This window comes from Echiichthys vipera (genome assembly GCF_963691815.1).
Source record: "Echiichthys vipera genome assembly, chromosome: 5".
Taxonomy (NCBI): domain Eukaryota; kingdom Metazoa; phylum Chordata; class Actinopteri; order Perciformes; family Trachinidae; genus Echiichthys; species Echiichthys vipera.
Window position 1 is genome coordinate 4,801,117 of NC_139830.1, and position 23,599 is coordinate 4,824,715.

Below are 23,599 nucleotides of genomic sequence, written 5' to 3' on the forward strand. Positions count from 1 at the left end.
CTATGTGGGTGCGTTGAATGCTTTTCTCTAATGACCTCACTGTATCCGTTTCTAGATGTATGGGCGCTACACCCAGGAGCTCGGGGTGTACGCCAAAGAGGAGGCCGCTCGGCTGAGGGAGAGCGGGCAGAGGCGATCGGTCAGCGACCGCAGCCGGACCCTGGACCTGCTCGAGTACGACAAGGGACGCTGCGCCAAGTGTCGAAGTAAGTTTCACCCCCCAGGGGCAACAACCATTTACACGGGTCAACGTGAAATGGAAACTACTCCTATCTGTACACATAATTTCTCTAAAGTTACTATTATTAATTATTATCCAGCTCCTGACATTTAGGGAAAAAAGTGTGCTGTATGGAGCTTCAGCAACTTAAAATGTTTTGCATTTTTATTTTTGAATAAAAGTAATAATAACTAAATAATAATTTAGTATGAGATCAACATCAGTGTTCAATTATTCCCAATATTATTCATTTCGCGACATTACTAACAGACTATTTATCAATCTTAATCCTACTTTTATTGCATTTTGTGTTTTTTGGGTCGGGTCGCGGGGGCAGCAGCTTTAGCAGGGGACCCCAAACTTCCCTTTCCCGGGCCACATTAACCAGCTCTAACTGGGGGATCCCGAGGCGTTCCCAGGCCAGTGTGGAGATCTAATCTCTCCACCTGGTCCTGGGTCTTCCCCGAGGCCTCCTCCCAGCTGGACGTGCCTGGAACACCTCCCTAGGGAGGCGCCCAGGGTTCATCCTTACTAGATGATCCTGAACCACCTCAACTGGCTCCTTTCAACACAAAGGAGCAGCGGCTCTACTCCGAGTTCCTCACGGATGCTGAACTTCTCCCCCTCTCTCTAAGGGAGACTCCAGCCCCCCTCCTGAGGAAACACATTTCAGCCACTTGTACCCGCGACCTCGTTCTTTGGGTCATGATTGGTCAACTGCTGAGGACGATTTCCCCGGAGTGCTGTCTAATGAAACTAAAACCCCAGATGACTCCCGTTTCATATCACAGCCCCGGTGATAACTTTAGAGATTAGATAGTACATTATGTCCGACCCATTAAAAGATACCAACAGTATATGGAGCAGCCTGAACCATCAGAAGCACAAAGGGGGGGGGGGATTATTTAAAATGTTGTAAATGTTTAGAGGCACTTTGCTGGTTTAAGATGCACTTACTGCCTTTCTGCGTTTGATCTGGGAGCATTGATCATGTTGGGCTGTGCTGGGATGGAAAGGGAAAAGGAGATGCTGCAGTGCTGAACGATCATCACAGCAACAGCTTTGCTGTCAATGCATCCACGTGAACACCCCCCGCCAACCCCCACCCCGCGCGCCTTTTCCTGGTTGCGCTGTTGGTGCTGGAGATGACGAGATTAGATACGATTGGACACACAACAGGATAAAATGGGCTGTAAACACGAGTGAGGAATGTCATTCAGATGCATGCGGAAGATAAGAGAAGGGAGCATTTTAACGTACATCACACACACACACACACACACACACACACACACACACACACACACACACACACACACACACACACACACACACACACACACACACACACCATCTGCAGTTGTGCTTTTGATTGGCAGTTCCTTCGTTTTCTTTTGAAAGGTACCGACGTTACTCTTCAAAGTCTGTTTACAAGGGTTAGGGGTTACTTCTGCACGTTTCTTAAAGAGGGTGTGTTCGGCCTTATGCACAGCTGTGTGAAGTCTGATACATTGCTGTCAATTTGGAAATCTGCAGGTGTGGTGGTAGAAAAAGCCCCTTTCACGCGGCCTTTTCGTCGCCGGGCTGTTTCGTCTTTATTACGACCTGACGTCTGCGTTAATGGGAAAGCCGGCAGAGAGGAACGACACGCGGTAGTGATGGGGGAGTCGACCCACAGCAGGGTCAAAGAGTGAGGAAGCAGCTCTTCCCTCTCTCGTTTCTCTTTATCTCTCAAACACGCGTTGGTTCTGTGTGAATGAACAAAAAGCTGGAGTTGCGGCGTTCCTTCATTGCGGCGCTGATCTCTGTAGCCTGCTCCTCATCTCTGCTTCAGGCTTGAAGCTACATTTGCAGTCCACTTGCATTATGGGTAACGCAGGCGTCTGATTTGAACAAATAGAAAAATGCATGGGATACAAATCACAATAATATTCCTGCTGTATTGATTTTGACTCTCTAACTATCCATCATTAGTTTGACAAAACTTTGACTCAGGGTACATTTTTGCATACCTGGCATTTTCAGAATGATCAAAACGACCAACTCAAGTCAATCAACTGAATCAAGTCACTGCCGAAGTGCTGTTGAGCATGTTAGTAACACTTCTCCCTGTTCTGTGTCAATGGAGCGCCCTCTGCTGATGAGAAGTGCTCAGTGCACCCAGCTCTAATCACTTATGGACACTCGTGTGTGTGTGTGTGTGTGTGTGTGTGTGTGTGTGTGTGTGTGTGTGTGTGTGTGTGTGTGTGTGTGTGTGTGTGTGTGTGTGTGTGTGTGTGTGTGTGTGTGTGTGTGTGTGTGTGTGTGTGTGTGTGTGTGTGTGTGTGTGTGTGTGTGTGTGTGTGTGTGTGTGTGTGTGTGTGTGTGTGTGTGTGTGTGTGTGTGTGTGTGTGTGTGTGTGTGTGTGTGTGTGTGTGATGAGTCAGCTCTCCCTCTCCCTCTCTTCCTCCTCCTCTTCTCACCCTCTTTGTGAGGATCAGGAACCAAAACGCCAGGAACTGAATTGATTTGTCCCTCAGCAGGTAGCTTCAAACAGAAGAGATTCGATCTGGGTTGCACACACACACACACACATACACACACACACACACACACACACGCTTGTCTCGCTGCAGGACATAAAAAGGCATATATAAACACAGACTGAGGCACAGCCGTAAAAAAACTAAAGGCGATTGTCTGAAAGCATATGTCAATATTAACACACACATGCTCACACACACACAAACACACACACACAGTCTCTCTTTATCATTGCTTACACATACTGTTTTGTTATTTATATTTTAAACACACACAAACGCCCATTTCCTTTTCATTTGCGGGTGTTTTTAATGACGCTGAATTGTGCAGCCAGCAGCAGAATCCGCAGCCATCTGCACTCTTTTGCCCTGAAGGAGCTGTCATCATTTTAACTGTGTGGTAACTCTGTGTGTGTGTGTGTGTGTGTGTTCCCTGATATGCGGGTATCACTCCTCCAGCACCCTGGCAGTCCAAGTAGCTTCAGGCATTGTTTGCGGCGAACAGCAGAGCAGCGCAAACAACAGGTAGCGTCTCTATAATTGTGATGTAGCAGACGGAGCGTGTTTCTGTCACAAGATGCTGCTGGCACTCCAGTCTACTGCAGAGCCTCTTAATGTACATACAATGTCAACTTTAATGCTTTTCAATTGTTTATTTGGACTCTGAGAACAACGATACGTCTAGTTTTGTCAGTACTATATTTACTTTACTAACTTAACTTAACAACGTATAGATCCAATGCCCAACAAAGCCAAAATGCAGTAACTAAGACTCTATAGATGTTAGGTCAGCACATGCTAGATACACTTCTTTGGTTCTTACCTTTCACAATAAAAGCCCAGTAGACATATATACTGTTTACCAGAGGTAACTCCAATTCACTCAGAGCATTTCGCTCCAGGGAAACTCAATAAAATAGCTTAGCTTGAACTATACACCCACTGACCTCAGACAGACCGCCAGACGCTGCTCTGGATCAATAGGTAGTACGTAGGTCATCCGCCTCCTCAGATGTGGCGCTTTAGCATCCGCAGACGGACCTCAACCTTCACCACCTTAAATATGTCTGGACTGGGGTAGATGAGTTGGCAGGAATCTATTCAAACCTTTGACTGAAAGTGCTGCAACTGCCGAAAAATTTGCCTTACTGATCGTATATGGACGGAGACCTGGGCGCAGACCTGTAAGAGGCCCCCGACTCTGTCTACAGAGGAACAAGACACCCGCATTCAAAGAGTGGACTTTTAGTTTTGTAGTCCTTTCGGGTCTCTTTGTGGTCATTTTATGTCCATTTTTGGTGTCTTGTATGTCTTTGTGATTGTTTTGCATCTATTTTTAGTCATTTTGCATCATTTTGTGTGTCTTTTTCTTACTGTTTGGTCTATTTTCATTCATTTAACATGTATTTTTAGTCATTTTGCATCATTTTGTGTGTCTTTTTCTTAGTTTTTTTGCTTCTGTGGTCTGTTTGTGTCTATTTTCATTCATTTAGCATGTATTTTTAGTCATTTTGCATCATTTTGTGTGTCTTTTTCTTAGTTTTTTTGCTTCTGTGGTCTGTTTGTGTCTATTTTCATTCATTTAGCATGTATTTTTAGTCATTTTGCATCATTTTGTGTGTCTTTTTCTTACAGTTTTGCTTCTGTGGTCTGTTTGTGTCTATTTTCATTCATTTAGCATGTATTTTTAGTCATTTTGCATCATTTTGTGTGTCTTTTTCTTAGTTTTTTTGCTTCTGTGGTCTGTTTGTGTCTATTTTCATTCATTTAGAATGTATTTTTAGTAAATTTGCATCAACTTTGGTCGTTTTTGTTAATTTTGTGAATACTTGTGGACATTCAACATCTCATTGTGCTCATTTTGTGTTTTTTCCAGCAACATTTTATGAGTCAGGGCCCCTGACCTCATGGGCCCCGGGCCTGTGCCTGTTAGGCCTGTTCAGTAATCCATCCATGCCGATATGAGCAGTTTACCTGCAGTATTTTGCATTTTTATTATTCAACCACCCCCCAGGTGTGTAAAGGACTCAAGGGCAGGACCTTTAAACCGTCGAAATGCAAAAGTCAAAAGACTTCCAGTCATTTCAACTGTCTCTGCCGTAGCCATGAACCTGGAAATTTTTAATAGCTATAAGTTTAGTTTTACTTATCTACCTCAAAGGTCTCTCTGACATATCTGCAGCTTAAACAAAACACTGCAGAGCTGGAGCCTCAGCATCCATTTAATTTTTAGCTTTTAACGGGTGACTTTTTGGAGCTTGACTTGTTCTGCCCCCTACAGCTATACTCCACATCTATCATCGCTTTATGAGGCAGAGCCCAGTCGTGCATCATCAGACGGGCCACCTTTGCCCTTTTCCGACGCTGTGAAAAAGCTGAGAGTGGATCTCTTTGTGAGGAACTGCACATTTGCTCAAGATTATGAAAGCGTAACTTGTTCTGAATCACCGTTTTAAAGAATGATCTTTACGGAGGTCGTTCCATCAAGCTGCTCTACCTGCAGTTATTGCATCAGCTGGTGCAATGATGCGCTCCTTCAGTGATAGTGGTTCTAATCTTAGCTTTAATCTCACGACACCTTGTGATTATCTGAGTGATGTTGAGCTGCCATCAATGAGTGTTTCCTTAAGAGTTAAAGGCCAAACGTATCAATGTTACACCTTGTACAGTTTTCATTCAGTTACACTTTAAATGATTAACTCGGCCATTGCAGTGGTTTCTTACCTGCAATAGAAATGCTCCGCCACTGCCTACGTTGGTAGTTTTTGCTTATTGTGACGTGGAGTATCTTCAGTTGCTTCATATGCCCCAAAATCTCTGCCACCTAAGCTAAAATGTTAAGTCATTAAACCATAATATTAAAAGTATGAAATGCTGTCATAAATTTAATAACATTTATAAAACTCTGACACTTTTCAGTCAATAAGCACACGGAACAGATTGAGCCATAGTATTTTCTAAATTCAATTAAATTTCAATTAAATTTTATTTATAGTGTCGAATCATAACAAAAGTTATCTCAGGACACTTTACAGAGTAGGTAAAGACCACACTCTGTGACTTATTTATGATTTACAGAGACCCAACAATTCCCCCGTAGAGTACGGTGGAGACGAAAACCTTCACTATAACAGACAGGAACGTCAGACAGACCCAGCTCTGTGGAGGACGGACATCTGTCTGCACCGGAGAGAGGAAGAGAAGGAGAGAGAGAGAGAGAAAAGACGGACAGATGGACAGAGAGAGACAAAGACAGAGACAGACACACTTCCAGAGATGCAAGCAAAGCCTAACAGTAACTATAATAGTTATAGTAATGTGAATATAAGACAGTTAATACAACAGAATAGTAGAAACAAGCACAGCTAAGGTGACAGAATATGAAAATGATAATAATTATGGTGGCAAACATGATCAATGATGAGTGGTGGCAATAGCAGCTACGATACAGCGAGACACACCACTGGTGGTGTTTTTAAACTAGTGATAGTATATATGAGTAACAGTGATAATAGCAGCAGGAAGCGTCATTTAGGACCACGGCAGCAGGCACCACCACGATCAGCAGAGACCTGCGAGACGACAAAGCACAAATTAGTAACATGCATTGATGAGACATGAATGATACAGACAGAGAGGAGAGAAGCTCAGAGTATCAGGAAAAGTATTATCCCCCGGCACTTTGCGATACTTTTCTGTATGAAAAGCACCGTATAAATAAAGGTTGATTTGATGTTTATATATTTTTTTGTTTTGTTTTGAGAGATGCTCATTTTCATGAGCCTCGAGGTGAAACCGAGGTTTTGCACCTGGATGTCATGTAACAGGATGAGGTCATCACGAGCGACAGATGTCTTTGTTTTCTGCTGCAAAAAGAATGAATGCTCTGGCTATTATTGTCTTTATTATTAGATCGTTTTATACAGGATCAGGTAAACGATGACTGCATGTGGGAGGTCCATTTTTTACGGGTTGACTCATTTGATCTCCCAATAGGTGTGTTGGTAAAATTGTCCCTGTTGCTGTCCAAGGTTACGTTAAGTCTACTGTAACTGGTTTAAAGTGTCAGGTCATAGTTTTCTGGGTAGTTGGCTACCTGAGATCGGCCATGTTCTCCAGTTTTGCATGTGGATAATGGGATGGAGGCGTGGGTGGATTACTGAAGGGGCCTACCCGGCACAGGCCCAGGGGCCAGTAAGGTCAGGGGCCCTGACTCATGAAATGTTGCTGACAAAATGATCACAAAGAGATGCTGAATGAAATAAAACACAAAACAACTGAAAAAATGAACACAAAGAGACAAAAAATGACTTCAGGGATGCAAAACGACCACAGAGACACACAAACTGATTAAAAATAGATGTAAAATGACCACAAAGAGTAACAAAACGCACACATTGAATAGTAAAATGTCTAAAAATAGATGCAAAAACAAACAAAACAACTAAAAATGGAGGTAAAACACCAACAAAGAGGGACAAAATGACCAGATAGAAAAATAGTTTCACTTTAAGCACAAAGACCCCAAATTACTATAAAACGACTGAAAGTAGACTTTTTGAATTTAGGTGTTTTGTTCGTACGTAGACAGAGTGGGGGGCCTCTTGCATGTCTGTGCCCAGGGGCCCATGGGCTCTGAATACGTCCATGGACGGAGGTGATTAATAAGCCAATAATAAGGCCGTCTTCCAGGCTGTCTATTGATACATGCTGCTGTTCACTGAGTTATATGCTTTACAGAGGACTCCCTCGTGTGACTGACCGTATTAAAATAGCATTTTATTTACGTCGGCATCTACAGTGTTGCTTCTTTCACCCAGTCAGAACAAAGTGGTTTGGACAAAGTGAGTGACCACTTGACATTGCTATTTGTCAACTCTCTTAAGTGGTGGAGGAAGTACTCACATCTTTGACTTAAGTAAATGTACTTGCATTATGAGCTTGATGTGCTTTAAGCATCCAAAGTAAAAGTGGCCCCTGTGAGTAACATTAGCTTAACCGTCGTAGCTGGTCAAGACGGTGGTGGCCTAGGGGTCGAGCCCTCTTCAAAGGCTTGCAAGATAATTTACGCTGCCGCACTTCCCTCATCAACTGCCAGTAGCTCTTTACAGGATGCTGATTGGCTGTATGGCTTTTAGCTGAAACAAAAACCCATTACCTTTAGACTGATTAGATTAACAGGTTTTTCGGCTAAAGCCTAGTGCGTTTGACCAGTGTGAGTGCAACCGCTCCGTGCATAGCTGTGGCCAGCTGACCGTTCACGGCCCGTCTGAGAGAGGTGGGCTTTTGTAGAGCGCGTTTGCATGTGTACGAGCACGAGCGTGCGCACGTGTACGAGCACGAGGCCTACGACGGTTCTGACGTCATTTCCTGTGCGCCTGTTCGGACACAGAAAATAGAAGGAGGGACCATGCGCGGACATTTAACCACAACAACAATGGCGGTGAAAGGTTCACGTTGGTGTGATGCGGAGGTGGAGTGTTTACTGCAGATTTGGTCGATGAAAAGATTCAAAAACAGTCGACAAGACGCACAAAAACTCTGAGGTCTACGGAAAGATTTGGAAACAAAGCAACTTATCATGATGACGTCATCAATGCGTGTGACGTGTTACGGCGTGATGACGTATAGGCAGCAAGAAGCATTCACCGAGGCCCAGGCAGTGTGAGTACAAACGGGCCTGGAGGGGGGGACAAGGACCCTAAAGCCCAGGGCGCGGTGCGGAAGGACAGTGGGAGTGCGCCCCAAACTTCTGTATCAGGGTTTTGATCCATTTTAAAATGGCTGCACATACGGGGAGTAAAACAGTCTGGCCACTGACCCACTGAGCCTCATTTTGGAGACCACAGACTGAAAAACAAGTTGAAAACAAGAATGAACATACGGTGCTTTCACTGACTGTTGGCTGTTCAACCACCCAGTGTGTGTACACTAGTCCTTTGGGAAAGCTTTTTTTTCTGCATCAGCTGGCCACCAGGGTGCAGCATCGAGCTTCACAGCAGCACACCCAGAGGGAAGCTGAAGGGAGAAGAGTTGGAGTGAAAGAGACGAGGACCTGAGAGAGGGACTGTGATCCTGGCAGTCCTCTCTTCTTCTGTTGATTCAGTCGTTGAGGTTAACTCCAGTTTAATTTCCTCATGTAACCACAGAATGTGTGTGTGTGTGTGTGTGTGTGTGTGTGTGTGTGTGTGTGTGTGTGTGTGTGTGTGTGTGTGTGTGTGTGTGTGTGTGTGTGTGTGTGTGTGTGTGTGTGTGTGTGTGTGTGTGTGTGTGTGTGTGTGTGTGTGTGTGTGTGTGTGTGTGTGTGTGTGTGTGTGTGTGTGTGTGTGTGTGTGTGTGTGTGTGTGTGTGTGTGTGTGTGTGTGTGTGTGTGTGTGTGTGTGTGTGTGTGTGTGTGTGCGTATAGCAACGAATGCTGTTTAAGGAGCTCAGCCATTAGAACGGACATAAAAAATTCAGCTGACATGAGGAACTTGCGTGCGCTCACACACACTCTCACACACTGCAGCGGTGGAAGGTAACTCACAGTGATGCACCAATTCAAATCCCAGTCAAGCTTATTTTATCCACAGATAAATACATTACTTTCTCTCTGTGTGTTTTTGCCATCCTTTTCTTTTTTTTTTAGATAAATTTGTCCAAAAAAACTAAAGTAAAAGATCATGTTCTTGTAGTTTAACAAAAGAGAAACATTCAGATAATGAAATATGTATTTTTAACTCCCCGTCTTAGTCTCCCTTTCTTTCTTTGTCTCTCATGTGTGCATGGGTCATAGAAATATGAGAGTAGAACCGACATTCCCTTCAAACCATAGCAAGTATGATCAGAGCGGCAGCCATTTTTATGTGCCATTGCTAAAGAACTGGGACAAACCTTAGCATGCTAACCAGGCTTTGAAGCCCATTTGACACAGTGGGCCAAACGGTGGATTAACAACTTCCGTGTCGGTAATGCGATGCCAATGGGACCCAGAAAGACTTTTCCCCATTGACTTACATGGTGAAAGGGACGTCTTTAAATACCTAGATGCCTTTTTTCGAGCATCAACCCCCACAAAATGACCCATGTAGATATCAAAATGTGATCCTTTGGGTCTAACAAGCATAGAACAGTCGCACAACTAAATCATTTCATCTCCATTCAAGTTAACCGGAGCGTTAAAGCGGAGGTAGCCAGCTCCAGCATCATGCATTCAAACTTTTTTGGCTTCATGCCGCACTGAGCAACTTTCATAGGTATGAACGGGGCTCCACCACCAGCTCTCTTAATACATCCACGGTGCTAACTCATTCTGTTTCTATGGTCACTGCACAGCACTGGACGCCATATTTCGTCTGAACTCGTCAAATGACCACGGCAAAGAGTTAATGTCCGTTCGACTCTCATTCTATTTCCGTGGCGTAGAGAAACATTTCAGCTTCAGGCTGCTGTCGTTCACTCTCTGCTTATGTCACAGCCTCCCGTGAGGGCTCCCAGCAACCCAGAAAGGACAGACACACACACCCACACACACCCACACACACACACACACACACACACACGCACAAATGTAAGCAGCTGTGTCCGGGATGTGATGAAATATACACAGCTGTCTTTTTTTTCTCCCCCTCTGTCTCTCTCTGTTCTCTTCCTCAGTCCACCTGCACTGCAATGTCATTTAATTGGTTCCAGGACACACACACACACACACACACACACACACACACACACACACACACACACACACACAGAGAGAGAGACACGGCGTTTCGCTTCAACAGGTGTGATGTCAGCAGGAGCTCAGCATGGCGCCACATGTTGCTATGGTGACCGTCAGGCGCATAGCGACCAACAGTTGCTCACATGCACTTGTCTTCTCCTCTTTCTTCTCCTTTTCTTCCTTTTCCCTTTTTCTTTTCTTTTGCTTTTTCTTGTCTCCTCTCCTACGTCCTCCTGTCTGATCTATTTTCCTCCTGCATTGAAATGGCAGAGTAATTGCAGTAAAGCACCTGATGGGCTGGTGACAGGTCCAGGTGGGGAATGGGACACATTTGTCACAGGGACACTCACACGTGCATGCATGCACACACACACACACACACACACACACACACACACACACACACACACACACACACACACACACACACACACACACACACACGTATACTCTGGTTAACGAGTATGAAATGACACTTGCTACCTTGCCACTCTGGGGACTTGCAGTGGGGGTCCAGGTTCATGGAGTACAGGACCTCATATGAGTGCACCTGCAGGTGTGTGTGCATGCATGCAGGTGTGTGTGTGTTGTCAGAGCAGTTTAGCAAGGATTCAAAAAAACACATTTACATTTTAAATTACCATGATTGGAAAACCAACAACGACAACACCAAGTAAATTTCCAAATTCACCCCACGTCTTGTAGTAAACGAGAATAATATAAAAGTCAAACAGTTATTAATGAACGTACAGAAATTTAAGGAGAGCTAAGATTAAGAGTGGGATAAAAAAAGAACGATTTTCTCTACGTTCTCCTGTTTTAATACTTGTTAAAGTGAAATTCCGACGCAAAATCATCCCATGGTCTTTTTCGGCACTTACATACATCAAATAAGCCATCGAGATGTATGTATAAACTATTATCAGAGAAGTCCAAGAGAGTCGCTAACAGCCGGACGTTGCTAACACTGATTAGCTTGGGGCAGTACGGTGAAGGCATTCAAAGGTCTTTTTTAACCACTAATACTGCTAAAAATAACAGCAAACCTCTGCAGCAGCATGAGAAGAGTCCCTACACACAAAACAAAGCAGCAACAACGTAGTTAGTGAAGCCAGAGTTTATTAAAAGAGTGTTTTAAAGACTTACCAACTGGCCCCTGTACCAGCTCCTCTCATAGTAAAGTCCATTCAAGTGGATTAGCAAAGTCAATCCCAAAGGAAGGAGCCCATTGGTGCTTTGTTTTGTGTGTAGGGACTCTTCTCATGCTGCTGCAGAGGTTTGCTGTTATTTTGATCAATATTAGTGGTTAAAGAAATTGTTTTAATGCCTTCACTGTACTGCCCCGAGCTAATCACTGTTAGCCAAGTCCGGCTGTTAGCAACTCTGATTTGATGTATGTAAGTGCCGAAAAAGACCATGGGATGATTTTGCGCCGGGATTACACTTGAGGGTCAGTTTCAGTTGTCAGGTGTTCCAGGTTCGTGCTCTCTCTAGGTCGTCCTCAGACGAGCCGTCCATCGTTGTCTCCAGTCATCCCGATTCTCCATACATCTTTCCAGTTCGCCGGTACTCTGGGCTCCTGCATCCCTCTTGATTTTGTCCACGTGTGTTCGTGTGGGACGTCCTCTTGACCGGTGCCCGCGTGTCGGTTCCCACAGCACCAGCTTGCTGGCTGACAGTTCTGGGTGTCTTTGGCAGTGCCCTGCAAGTCTCATTCTAATGATCATATTATTATCCCAGTCCAGTTGAAATGAACGGGGAAATTAACTATGAGACCAAAACTAGTCAGCATTCAGCTAACATTGTCTTGTCAGTAGCCAACAGGAGCACTTTTTGAGACACTCATGGTCACTGCAGAAGTCTGGACTGTCAAGAACTGTAAAATCTTCCCTCTGCTTCCCTGAAGTCACTGGTGTGGAAACTTGTTTCCTCTGTGAGTTTTGTAAACAAACGATGAAAGGTAAAGCGTGCAGGCTGTGACGGGACTCCACGATGCATTCAGTCGCACCCGGAGAAACTTAAATTGTTATTGTATAGTCGCCTTCTGCCATCTAGAAGTTACCCTTTCCGTACCAGTACTCAGGTTGTTCTTGTTGTCGTGGTTTCGAGAGGTACCGAGAGTTTTTGACACTTCCGCGCTGGCTTCATCCTTTAGCACCGGAGGTTGTCTACGGAGCCAGAGCCAAAGCTCTAAATGAATGCTAATAATCTGTGCCCACTGGGTTTGAAAGTAAGCTGCGTTTAGGGCTGCAACCGATGATTATATACAGCGGCAATCAACCCTTGTGTGGTGAAGCGCCCCCGTTGCTAGGGACCCTTTTGTTGCATCTCTCTCTCTCTCTCTCTCTCTCTCCCCGTTCCAAATATATACTTAATGTGAAATGGTATTCACTTCTCTGATCCATTAATGAACACTGTTAATTGTTTATATCTTCCAGCTGTGGCTTGAAACATTAAAAGTTTCTAAATTATAGCTGTGATGAAGGTAGCGAAGGCTGCGTGATTGAATTATGGTTCAGGACGCACTTGAGCATTAACCGCATGCACCAAATCAAGAAGTGCAGTGAATGAACATTAACCTGCCGTATGATTTGAAGAACACACACACGCACACACACACACACGCTCATGTACAGTAGCTTGTGTGTTTTAATACACGTGTCCTGCCGGTGAGGGTGATGAACATCATGCTGGTGCGCTGTGGGGGTGTTCAGACGTGTGTGTGTGTGTGTGTGTGTGTGAGAGAAAGGGAACTTTCACTTTAATATATTAAGTAACCAAGGAGACTTGGGCCAATGATCAATATTTGATTCAGTGCCACTCAAGCAGAGAGTGTGTGTGTGTGTGTGTGGCACTGGTCCAGTGTGTGTGTCAGCAGAGGGAATAGTCACTAGCCTGAGTTTTATCTTACATTGATTTTGTCATCTCTGAGAGAGCAGGCTGAGCCAAGATGGCGGCCATGGCACCAAATAGCTGGCAGCATTCAGATGGTGACATCATATTTAATATTCATACACCTTTCCCAAGGCGCCAATCGTTGAAACTCCAACGCACACCCAGAGCGGGAACGCCGAATGCAATCATTCGATTCCATCAGTGGGGAAACGGCTGGAGGCTGCTGTTGTCTTCAGTTTCAGTGCTCATCAACACAGACACCAGTGTACCTTTACCACCACAACCGTAAACTGCCGAAAGTTGTCATTGATCGTTTGGTAAGATGCTCTCGTTTACTATTATTTGAATGTTAATTATGACAATGACGACGTTCTGCTGATTCATTCCGCTAAATGTTTAGCGTAATGGCAGCACTGATAGGTAGCAGGGTTGGGCGTTATATCTATATCATATCACTATATCATGTGAATATGTATATATGTCTATTTCTATTTCTTCCCTTTTTAAATGGAACTTTATTGCTTATTTTTGCTATTTTTTTATCTTATTTTGTAATATTCTGTTTCCCTGTCTGCGGGACATTAAAGGTTTTCTGATTCTGATTCTGCAATTGCACTGTAACAGAGTAAAGGCGCACTCACACTGTCCTTCCGCACCGCGCCCCGTGCTTTAGGGTACTTGTCCCCCCTCCCTCTCCCCCCGCGCCCCAGACCCGTTTGTACTCACACTACCTGGGCCTCGCGCAAATGCTTCTCGCTGTCCATACGTCATCACGCCGTAACACGTCACACGCATTGATTGACGTCATGGCGATGCGTGGCTTTGTTTACAAATCTTTCCGTAGACCTCTGAGTTTTTGTGCATCTTGTCGACTGTTTTTGAATCTTTTCATCGACCAAATCTGCAGTAAACACTCCACCTCCGCATCACACCAACGTGAACCTTTCACCGCCATTGTTGTTGTTGTCCGCGCATGGTCCGTCCTTCTAATGTCCGAACAGGAGCACATAAATGAAGTCAGAACCGCCGTAGGTATCGTGCTCGTGCTCGTACACGTGCGCGCGCTCGTGCTCGTACATGTGCAAATGGGCTCTACAAAAGCCCACCTCTCTCAGGTGGGCCGTGGACTCCATTGTAATTTTGCCTTTGCAGATCACATTTCATTCAAACTGCACAGAAACGGCGTAAAACTCACCAAAACTGTAGAACCAATGCTCGTCTTTAAACCGTTGCAATAATCACCAACATATCTCATCTCATCTTCATCCTCATATCCGGGGTCGGGTCGTGGGGGCAGCAGCTTTAGCAGGGGACCCCAAACTTCCCTTTCCCGGGCCACATTAACCAGCTCTAACTGGGGGATCCTGAGGCGTTCCCAGGCCAGTGTGGAGATCTAATCTCTCCACCTGGTCCTGGGTCTTCCCCGAGGCCTCCTCCCAGCTGGACGTGCCTGGAACACCTCCCTAGGGAGGCGCCCAGGGTTCATCCTTACCAGATGATCCTGAACCACCTCAACTGCTAATCACCAACTCAGGTTTGTCAAAATATATCCTAATAGGTAAGATTTGAAAATATACTGGCTCTAAGGGCTGTTTCTCCGGAGTGGACCATAAAATAAGCAAAATCATTTTTTAACAATCGCTCTAAAATTCCCCCGAACACTACGATTAATGATGCACTCGACGGCTGACCGTTGACGTATTCGTCCCATCGCTCGGCCCTAATAGGCAGAGTATCTCTCAGTGTAGTTTGACTGAAGGAAATCTCTCCTGGGTACATTATTAAGCTTCCCAATGACAGTTTTACGTGACCTCTTCTCGACACGCACCTGTCTTCTTCCCTCCGCTGTGTCGATGCGACTTTTCCAGCGGTGACACCGTCGCTGAGGAACTCGCGGGGTTTCCAAAGTCATCAAGTTTTTAAGTCAGCTGGGAGCAGTTGAAAAGAGTAATGCCGTACCCAGGTGGAGTTTCTCTCCGCCTATACAGTGCATGATTTTCAAAAGCTATGAAACAGGAAAGGTTGAAGAACGGGGGGGGCAGAGCGTGCGGGTGGGAAATCAGGGGTTCAGTAAAGCGCGGAGAGGCGGAAAGAGCCGTGAGTTGTTCTCGCAGCGATATAATAAACTGGTAAGGGGAAGAAAATGAACTGAAACACGCTCACTAATGCAAATATATTCAAATATGCAATTAGAAAAACATGCAACGGTCTGAAACGGATGTCTGGAGACCGTACTGTACTACGCTGAACACTGTGAAGATACAGTGGAAGCAGATTTAGCTCTTAATTAGCTGCGGTTTGAGGTGAATTTGTCCACAGAGGTGTTCTACGGTGTCGTAAATCAGCGCGTTGCGTGTGAGACGTTGACGGCCTTTACTGCCGCTGTAACCACGCAGGCCAACGTTTTTATTATTGCCATAATTAATTTTTATGCGCTTGGATTGTTGCATCAACAGGTTTACAGCCAGTGCCCCGTCACTGTAAAATCAAAGGTGATTAAAACACCGAAAGCCACAAAGACGTCAGCGTCCTTCTAACTTTTTTTTGGATACTTTGCAGCTTTTTTGTGTTTGGATCTTTTCTGCTCTCTGGTTTTCAGGTTCCTCCTTCTTCCACTTCCCCGTCCTTCCTCTAAAATACACACCTTTACTCTCCTTGTCCTCTCATTATTCCCTCCTTTACTTTCATGCCTGTGTCCTTTGGTGCTGTATCTCTTCTCTTCCTCGACCTTTTCTCCACCCCTCCTCACTTTATCCCCACTTCCCCCCCTACTCTCACCCAATCTCCTCCTATTCTTCTTTACTTTTCCCCTACACTTTTTCTTACAACTCAGCTCTCTTCACCTCCCTCTTTGTCTGCAATCCATCACCTCCTCTGGGTGTAATCTGGTGTGTGTGTGTGTGGGTGTGTGTGTGCTACTCTCCATCCATCTGAGCCCCGTGTTCTGAGTTATTACTCTGTAATCATGAGTGAGCCCAGAGCCTATATCCACAACACATATTTTTCCATACTTTGCAGGTTTGTGTCTTGGCTCGAGACGGGAAAACTTTTTTATCTTTTCATCATCTTGATAAAAGAACTTTTCTATCTCTACGGGAGAAACACTTTATCCAATGTGTGTGAATTGCACATCTATGAGTGAACTTTACATGTTAGCCTCAAAGCAATTTCAGTCAAAAGCAACTGGACTGGTTGTTTGTCTAGGAAGACGTTAAACCTCTCATCCAAGAGGCTTCATCAGTTCATGTATGCATCTGACCAGGCTGGGACTGGACCAGGACAAGGACTAGGATCAGGCTGGGACTGGACCAGGACCAGGACCAGGCTGGGACTGGTCAGATGCGTCAAATTGCTTTGAGGATAACGAGGACCTGGACGAATGAGAACATTCACAGGCTTTACATGTTAGGTTTTCCGGTTGTTTGTCACCTGATATGATGCATATAAAACTGTTTGACTGATGCTGTTTAAGGTGCTGATCAATAAAACACTGGCAGGCCTTTGAAAGACTTCCCCCTGACATGACTCCCCGACTGAGAATCTGCTGACAGGCAGTTTTGATTAAGTACCATTTCAGAGAAAATATTTCCTCTTTTGGGATCATAGAAAATGCTTTTTTAAAGGTATTGTTCACCCTGAAGAAAGTGCCGAATACCTTATGATATATTTTGGCATAAAAATGGATAATTGACAAGACTTAGCTTCGCCTCCTGCTGTTACTGTTGCTACACGTCAAGCTTTTATTTCTAAAGAAATGAGCTCATATTCAGAAACTGTGCCTTTTTAAATTAGCTGTCAGGACTTCCTGTACTGTTGTGATGTCACAACTATATATAAATTCAATTCAATTTTATTTATAGTGTCAAACCATAACAACAGTTATCTCAGGACACTTTACAGAGCAGGTAAAGACCACACTCTATGACTTATTTATGATTTACATAGACCCAACAATTCCCCCGTAGAGTACGGTGGCAACGAAAACCTTCACTATAACAGACAGGAACGTCAGACAGACCCAGCTCTGTGGAGGACGCACATCTGTCTGCACCGGAGAGAGGAAGAGAAGGAGAGAGAGAGAGAAAAGACGGACAGATGGACAGAGAGAGACAAAGACAGACACAAAGACAGAGACAGACACACTTCCAGTAACTATAATAATATCTATAGTAATGTGAATATGACTTATATGTTATGGCGGTTAATACAGCAGAATAGTAGAAACAAGCACAGCTAAGGTGATAGATTATAATAGTAGCAGGCAGCGTCATGCAGGACCACGACAGCAGGCACCACCATGATCAGCAGAGACCTGAGAGACGACAAAGCACAAACAAGGTTATTATCCAGCACGGCGACAGCAGCGCAGGGGGCTCACAACAAAATCACCATGGCCGTCGACAAAGACAGACACACTTCCAGAGATGCAAGCAACCAAAGCGGAACAGTAACTATAATAATGTCTATAGTAATGTGAATATGACGTATATGTCATGGCAGTTAATACAGCAGAATATGACAATGATCATAATTATGGTGGAAAACATGATTAATGATGAGTAGTGGCAATAGCATCTACGATACAGCGAGACATACCACTGGTGGTGTTGTTATGGTTACAAAACTTTATAGTTTATTGAACTAGTGATAGTTTATATGAGTAACAGTGATTATAGCAGCAGGAAGCGTCATGCAGGGCCACGGCAGCAGGCGCCACCACGATCAGCAGAGACCTGCGAGACGACAAAGCACAAACAACTCCAGGGAAGAAGTTGAATTAGTAACATGCATTGATGAGACATGAATGATACAGACAGAGAGGAGAGAAGCTCAGAGGATCAGGAAAAAGTATATAAACAGGTAAAAAAAGTTCTGCTACAGTTATTCCCCGGCTGCAGTGACGGTGCAGAGTGCAGATGCTGAAGGCCCAGAAACGCCGACCAATCAGAGCCCACTTGGCTTCTCCAGGAGGTGGCGTTAAAGAGACTAAAACGGTTTCAGACAGAGGGTGAATAGAGGTATATTCAGACAGACCGTATGAGGAAAGACAGCATGTGAACACGTTTTAATAGAAATGCAAAATACAAGTGGACCTGACGATAAGCACAATATGTCCCCTTTAAATATGCAATGCTACAAACATGCTGCTAAAAGAGTCACGCTGAGCTAACACATCTTTGTATCTTTACTTTTTAACATTTGTACATTTTAAACCTATGTTTTACGGACAAAAAGACTGCTGATGTGATGAAACGTATCACTTTCTAACCTGAGCTTGACTGGAGCGACTACACTAAATAAAGAGCAGGATGTAACTGCTTACGTTAGCCCAAAGTCTAATATGCTAGCATTGTGGCTCACAGGGGGTGGAAATCTTGTTAGATAGAACAACTCCTTTGTGTTGCATAATAGTGAATACTTGTCTTATTAGAGCCCCAGTGCCAGTGTTTCAGTATGTGTAAAACTCCAAAGCTTATTACTCATTATTAGCACTCGTTCTCCATCACTCCTTCGTTCGGCTTCCCCTCCTCCCTCCTCCTCCGCCGCTCGTTCATTTGTCGTGCGGCTGCTGAGTTTGCACAGCCCCGACATCAATCATAAACTAATAATGCTATGTAGAAAAATGGATAAAGAGAGGGATTTGTCCTTTCAACAAAGAAGGCTTGTTTCAAATGGATTGTGTGGGGGAGAGACTCCATCCGTACGCTGCTTGTGTTTAACTATCTTATGTGGTCTGTTTGTCCTCAGGGTCAGGGTACCCGTATGTTCTGGAGGCTCCAGCCCAAGACTTTATCTCTGGTAAACACGCAAGCAAGAAAAACCCCAAAACCCTGTCCGTATCATTCCCAGTGTGCCCCTTTAACTACCAACTACCCCTTGATCCTCACACTCCACTGTGCTCCAGCTAATACTGCTGCATTATCCCATCATTAATCTCTGATAAGTGGTCAGACAGTGCGTGTTGCTCCGGCTTCAGCTTGAGAAAAGTCACCCTCGCTTTGCGATGTTGTAATGGCGTCATCATTTTTTTTTTGTTTTTTTTAAATCACACGGTTGCTTCCTGCAGAACCGTGCGTGTGTGTGTTTGTGTGTGTTTGTGTGTCTGAGGGCGAAAAGGAGGAAAACTAAAAGCGTGAGCCTCATGTCTCATGGTCCTGCAGTTTGCACAGTGGCGCCCGCGAAACACACATGCACGCACATTCACCTTGTGGCTTCATATTAATCAACAGCCGACGTGAAAAATATCTGTGTGTGCGTATTATTACCATGCTGCTGTGTGTCTCCATGACAAAAAAGACTAACTCTCCCAGCCCGGCCTTATTACAGCGCGCCTCCAGCCCTAATGGAAAGTAATAAAGAGCGCTGAACGTGTGCGTGTGCGTGTGCGTGTGCGTGTGCGTGTGTGCGTGTGTGCGTGTGCGTGTGCGTGTGCGTGTGTGTGATGAATGGTTCTGATTAGGCAGTGCGAGCTACGGACAAGCCTGATGATCAATGTCTCTCTTCTTTTCTGCTGCTTAAGAACAGATGGCACACACACACACACACACACACACACACACACACACACACACACACACATACGTAGTATATGTAGGTTTTTCATCAACATTGTGCAAGTGCGTGTGTCTGCAACTTTTAATACTTTTTTTCCTCCCAAGATTGATGGTTGTGTTTGCTTCATTTCTCCGCTTCAATATTTACAAATACACACACACACACACACACACACACACACACACGCTGCTGGTAACCGTATATGTGCAGCACATATACCCTGAGTGCATGTGTGTGCTGCTGTAAAGAATAGCAAACGCATGTGTAATGGAAATGCTCTGAAATTGGTTGGGCCAGGGTATAAAAGTGTAAATCAGCGCACTTGTGTGCCTGCAGAGGGACTGCAGAACGGAAGTGCTGACTCGGCTACACAGCAGAGACGTGCATTCGGAGGGGGGGGGGGCGTGCAAAATAAAGAGAGAAAGCGAAACGAACGGATGCGGAGCGGAAATGGAAGGACGATTTAAAGGAGAGGCAGGAACTTAAACGTAGGAGGGAGGGTGGGCAGAGGGAAGGAGAGACATACAAGAGAGGGGGAGTGGATGGCAGAGGTCTGGGGATTGGAGGGATACAATCAATTGAGATAGAGAACGACAGAGGCAGATGAAAGAGAGAAGCAGAGAAGCAGTGCAGAGGGTGAGCAGCAGGTCCCTTGGCTTTTTGTTCACCGGGCTTTTATCCAGGAAATGAAACGACTTATCCGCCCCCTTCTTGACTCCGCGTGTGTGTGTCTGTGAAATCCCGCCGCTGCTTTCTCAGTCACATCATCATCAAGTGTTGATGCAGAGCTATCATTTGGTTCCTCATCGTCACCATCGCCAGCGTTTGACTGTTGCTTAATAACAACAGGAGCATCTGATCATTACTCCAAATATTTCGTCCTGCTCCGAGCAAACACACGCGATTATTGAATATTTTAAACATCCTGACGTCTATCTAACATTCATGTTGGCTTGGCTGATCTTATTGGACGCTATTAACATTAATATTGCTTGTATATTGATGTTATTTTTGACATACAGTATATGTTTGCAGCACAGAGGTGCTATAGACCTTTGACTTAATTTAGACGCAACAGTGTCATGCTTTTGTTCGTCCGTCAGAGCGCTGACAGGTTGAGTTTCCTACTGCCATGTGACATACACAAGTATTAATGCTTGTTTTATTCTGAAATACTGTTATTTTTACCGTTCATCATTTAATAGAATATCCCTTGTGGCTACACCACTGCTGTCCTAGCATGTATTTTAAAAAAACCAAGGATAAAACTTTATTTTGTGAGAAAAAAAAACAGTAACTATTGTGTCAGAAGAGGAGATTTCAACAATGTTCTCTTCTATAGGATTCAAAAATGAACAAGAAAGTGTTGAGGCTCTTGTTTTGAAAGGCCTTCAGCACATCTGTTCCCACAGGAGATCACTAGTTTCTCACACTGCTCTGCTTTGATCTGCGTCCGTTCTTCTTGCGCTCCACCGTTGTGTTTCCGTGTAAAGGGGTACAAACGCAAAAGTGTGCTCTGATCTGCTCACGCCGTGTACGTGTTTATGTAACTACAATGTGCGGAGTAAAGATAAACAACACCAAACACGTCGGACTATTTCCATCAGCCAGACATTCAAGTGTCCTGGGTGGGAGCCGAGGCGGTGGGAGGCTGCAGACCGCGCTGCAGATCCCTGTCACACTGTACCGCGTCCTGCTGAGAGAAGTAGAAGGAAGTTCACATGCACAAGCTCTGGGTGGTGTTGCGTGGCAGAGCTTCACAGCACCACCTAGCCACCTGACGTGCAAACACTTTGAGTCACCGTATGCACGCAGATTTGCCCCCAATGTTGTTCGTCTAAACGCGGAATAAAAAGAGAGAATGCCATGCCACTTTTGCGTTTCCTTTCTAGATCGTCTTCGTCTAAACAGGGCCTTAGCCATGAGTTTGTCACCACAGACCCACTGACAGACAGACAGACAGACAGACAGACAGACAGACGGATAGACACCCGGCAAAGAACTCAAAACCTCCCCTGTGTTAGTTCCAGCTACAGTAGGAGTCTCCAGGACCACACACACACACACACACACACACACACACACACACACACACACACACACACTCACAAGGTGAAAACTAGACCAGCATCTCTGTTGTGGCTGGTAAAAATAATTTCCTTGCCAAGTTCCAGAAAACCTTCTATGTTTCCCCCTGAAACGGCACGATTCAGGACTGTCAGTGCGTCACCATGGCGACAGCTCTATGATCAAGGGGAGGAAAGTAGTAAACGTGCTTGCATCCACCGATGCACCCATCTATAATAACGTGTTCCTTTCCGATCCCACCCCAAAGTTCGTTTGGCACAAGAAAACAAAGCCTGTGGTGTCCTCGTGTGTGCACAGAGCAGGAGCAGCTAACCGTCTCCTTTTCGAGGTAAAGGGATAAAAACAAACTACGCAGAGAAAAATACCGACAGCTGCTGATTCTGAGGACAGACTGGATGGACATCTGAAGCACGATGCATCATTAATAACATGTTGAATAAAACAACCACACAGGAAGCAGCTAATCGGTTTCAGATTTATCAGCTGTTTCTTGTAAACATTTCTATGCACGTGCACACAAGCTTTGGCACATGTATCTGAGGTGAAGTGGAAGCGATCTCACTATGATGGGAGAGAGTCCGCAGCCCCGGCAACAAACGTATGGCGTGGGAACAACAACAGCGTTACGTGTGCTTTGTTTCTTAAGTTTCAAACAGCTGGTTTTAGCGAATTAACTCGTAGCAAAGTCAAGTAATTTACAAACTGTCCGCCGGTTAAAATGGCAGTTTTCGACAGAGGCTCAACAAGAACCTGAAGACGGAGGTTCGTTTGTTGAACCTTCGTCCACTCGTAGCAAAGTCCACCGGTCAAGTCATTTACAAACTGTCCGCCGGGTAAAATGGGAGTTTTGGACAGAGGCTCAACAAGAACCTGAAGACGGAGGTTCAACAAGCGCATGATAGAGACAGAAGAGACGGAAATTACAGACAGAGCAAGCTATAAGGAGAGGAAGTGCCAACATCGAGAACAAAGCCGTGAATCAGAGAAATAAAACTCTACTTCCACCATTTCATCACCACTAGAAATGCAGCTGTAGCAAGTATCTCACTATATGTGTCCTCATTCATATTTTATGATGCTACAAATTAGATCCAGCACAAAAAAGCCTGAAAAATCAGAAGTTAAACCAAAGTACAGACAGTCCTTGTTATGCAGATGATGCACCGTCTTGTCTAGTCGCATTGGTGTAAATAGGTTCCTTAACGCTGCAGAGCTGCTTTAAGTTTCAGCTTGTCTTTGAGTCTTTGGTTGGAACTCTGACCCTTTGCTATGCAATGTTTATAACAAGTCCACTTTATATCTGATGACTTCTTTCTGCTTTTAAATGTAGAAACGTATCCCAGCTGAGCCTGTGGGTTTTAGTGTTACTTCCTTAAGAAACGTTAAACACACAGTGAACCACACACTCTCCGGAAAAGCGATCAACAAAGGAATGCCGAGGCTGCTTTCGAATAATAACTCTGGTGATTGTGCTGGCCTGTTGGTGTGCGCGGATGTGTGCGCGCTTGTACACCATTACACCTCATTAAGCAGACATTGTACTGCAGCCATAAGACGGGTGTCGCAACCGCCGTTACTCGACGAGCAAGCGGAGTGATTGAGTGCGAGACGAGGCGCTTT

At 44.8% G+C, this 23,599-nt stretch overlaps 1 protein-coding gene across 4 annotated transcripts in view; it reads left to right on the forward strand.

The window, feature by feature from the left end:
- LOC310947256 (chloride channel protein 2-like) overlaps positions 1 to 23,599 on the forward strand; it is a 177,887-nt gene that overhangs the window by 57,108 nt on the left and 97,180 nt on the right. For 2 of the 4 annotated variants that reach the window (XM_083914027.1, XM_083914029.1), the window contains exons 2-3: positions 56 to 206; positions 19,085 to 19,135. In XM_083914027.1, the coding sequence (XP_083770153.1) occupies positions 56 to 206; positions 19,085 to 19,135 (202 nt within the window). The remainder of the gene's footprint in view (positions 1 to 55; positions 207 to 19,084; positions 19,136 to 23,599) is intronic. The other 2 variants (XM_083914028.1, XM_083914030.1) reach the window with 1 other exon arrangement.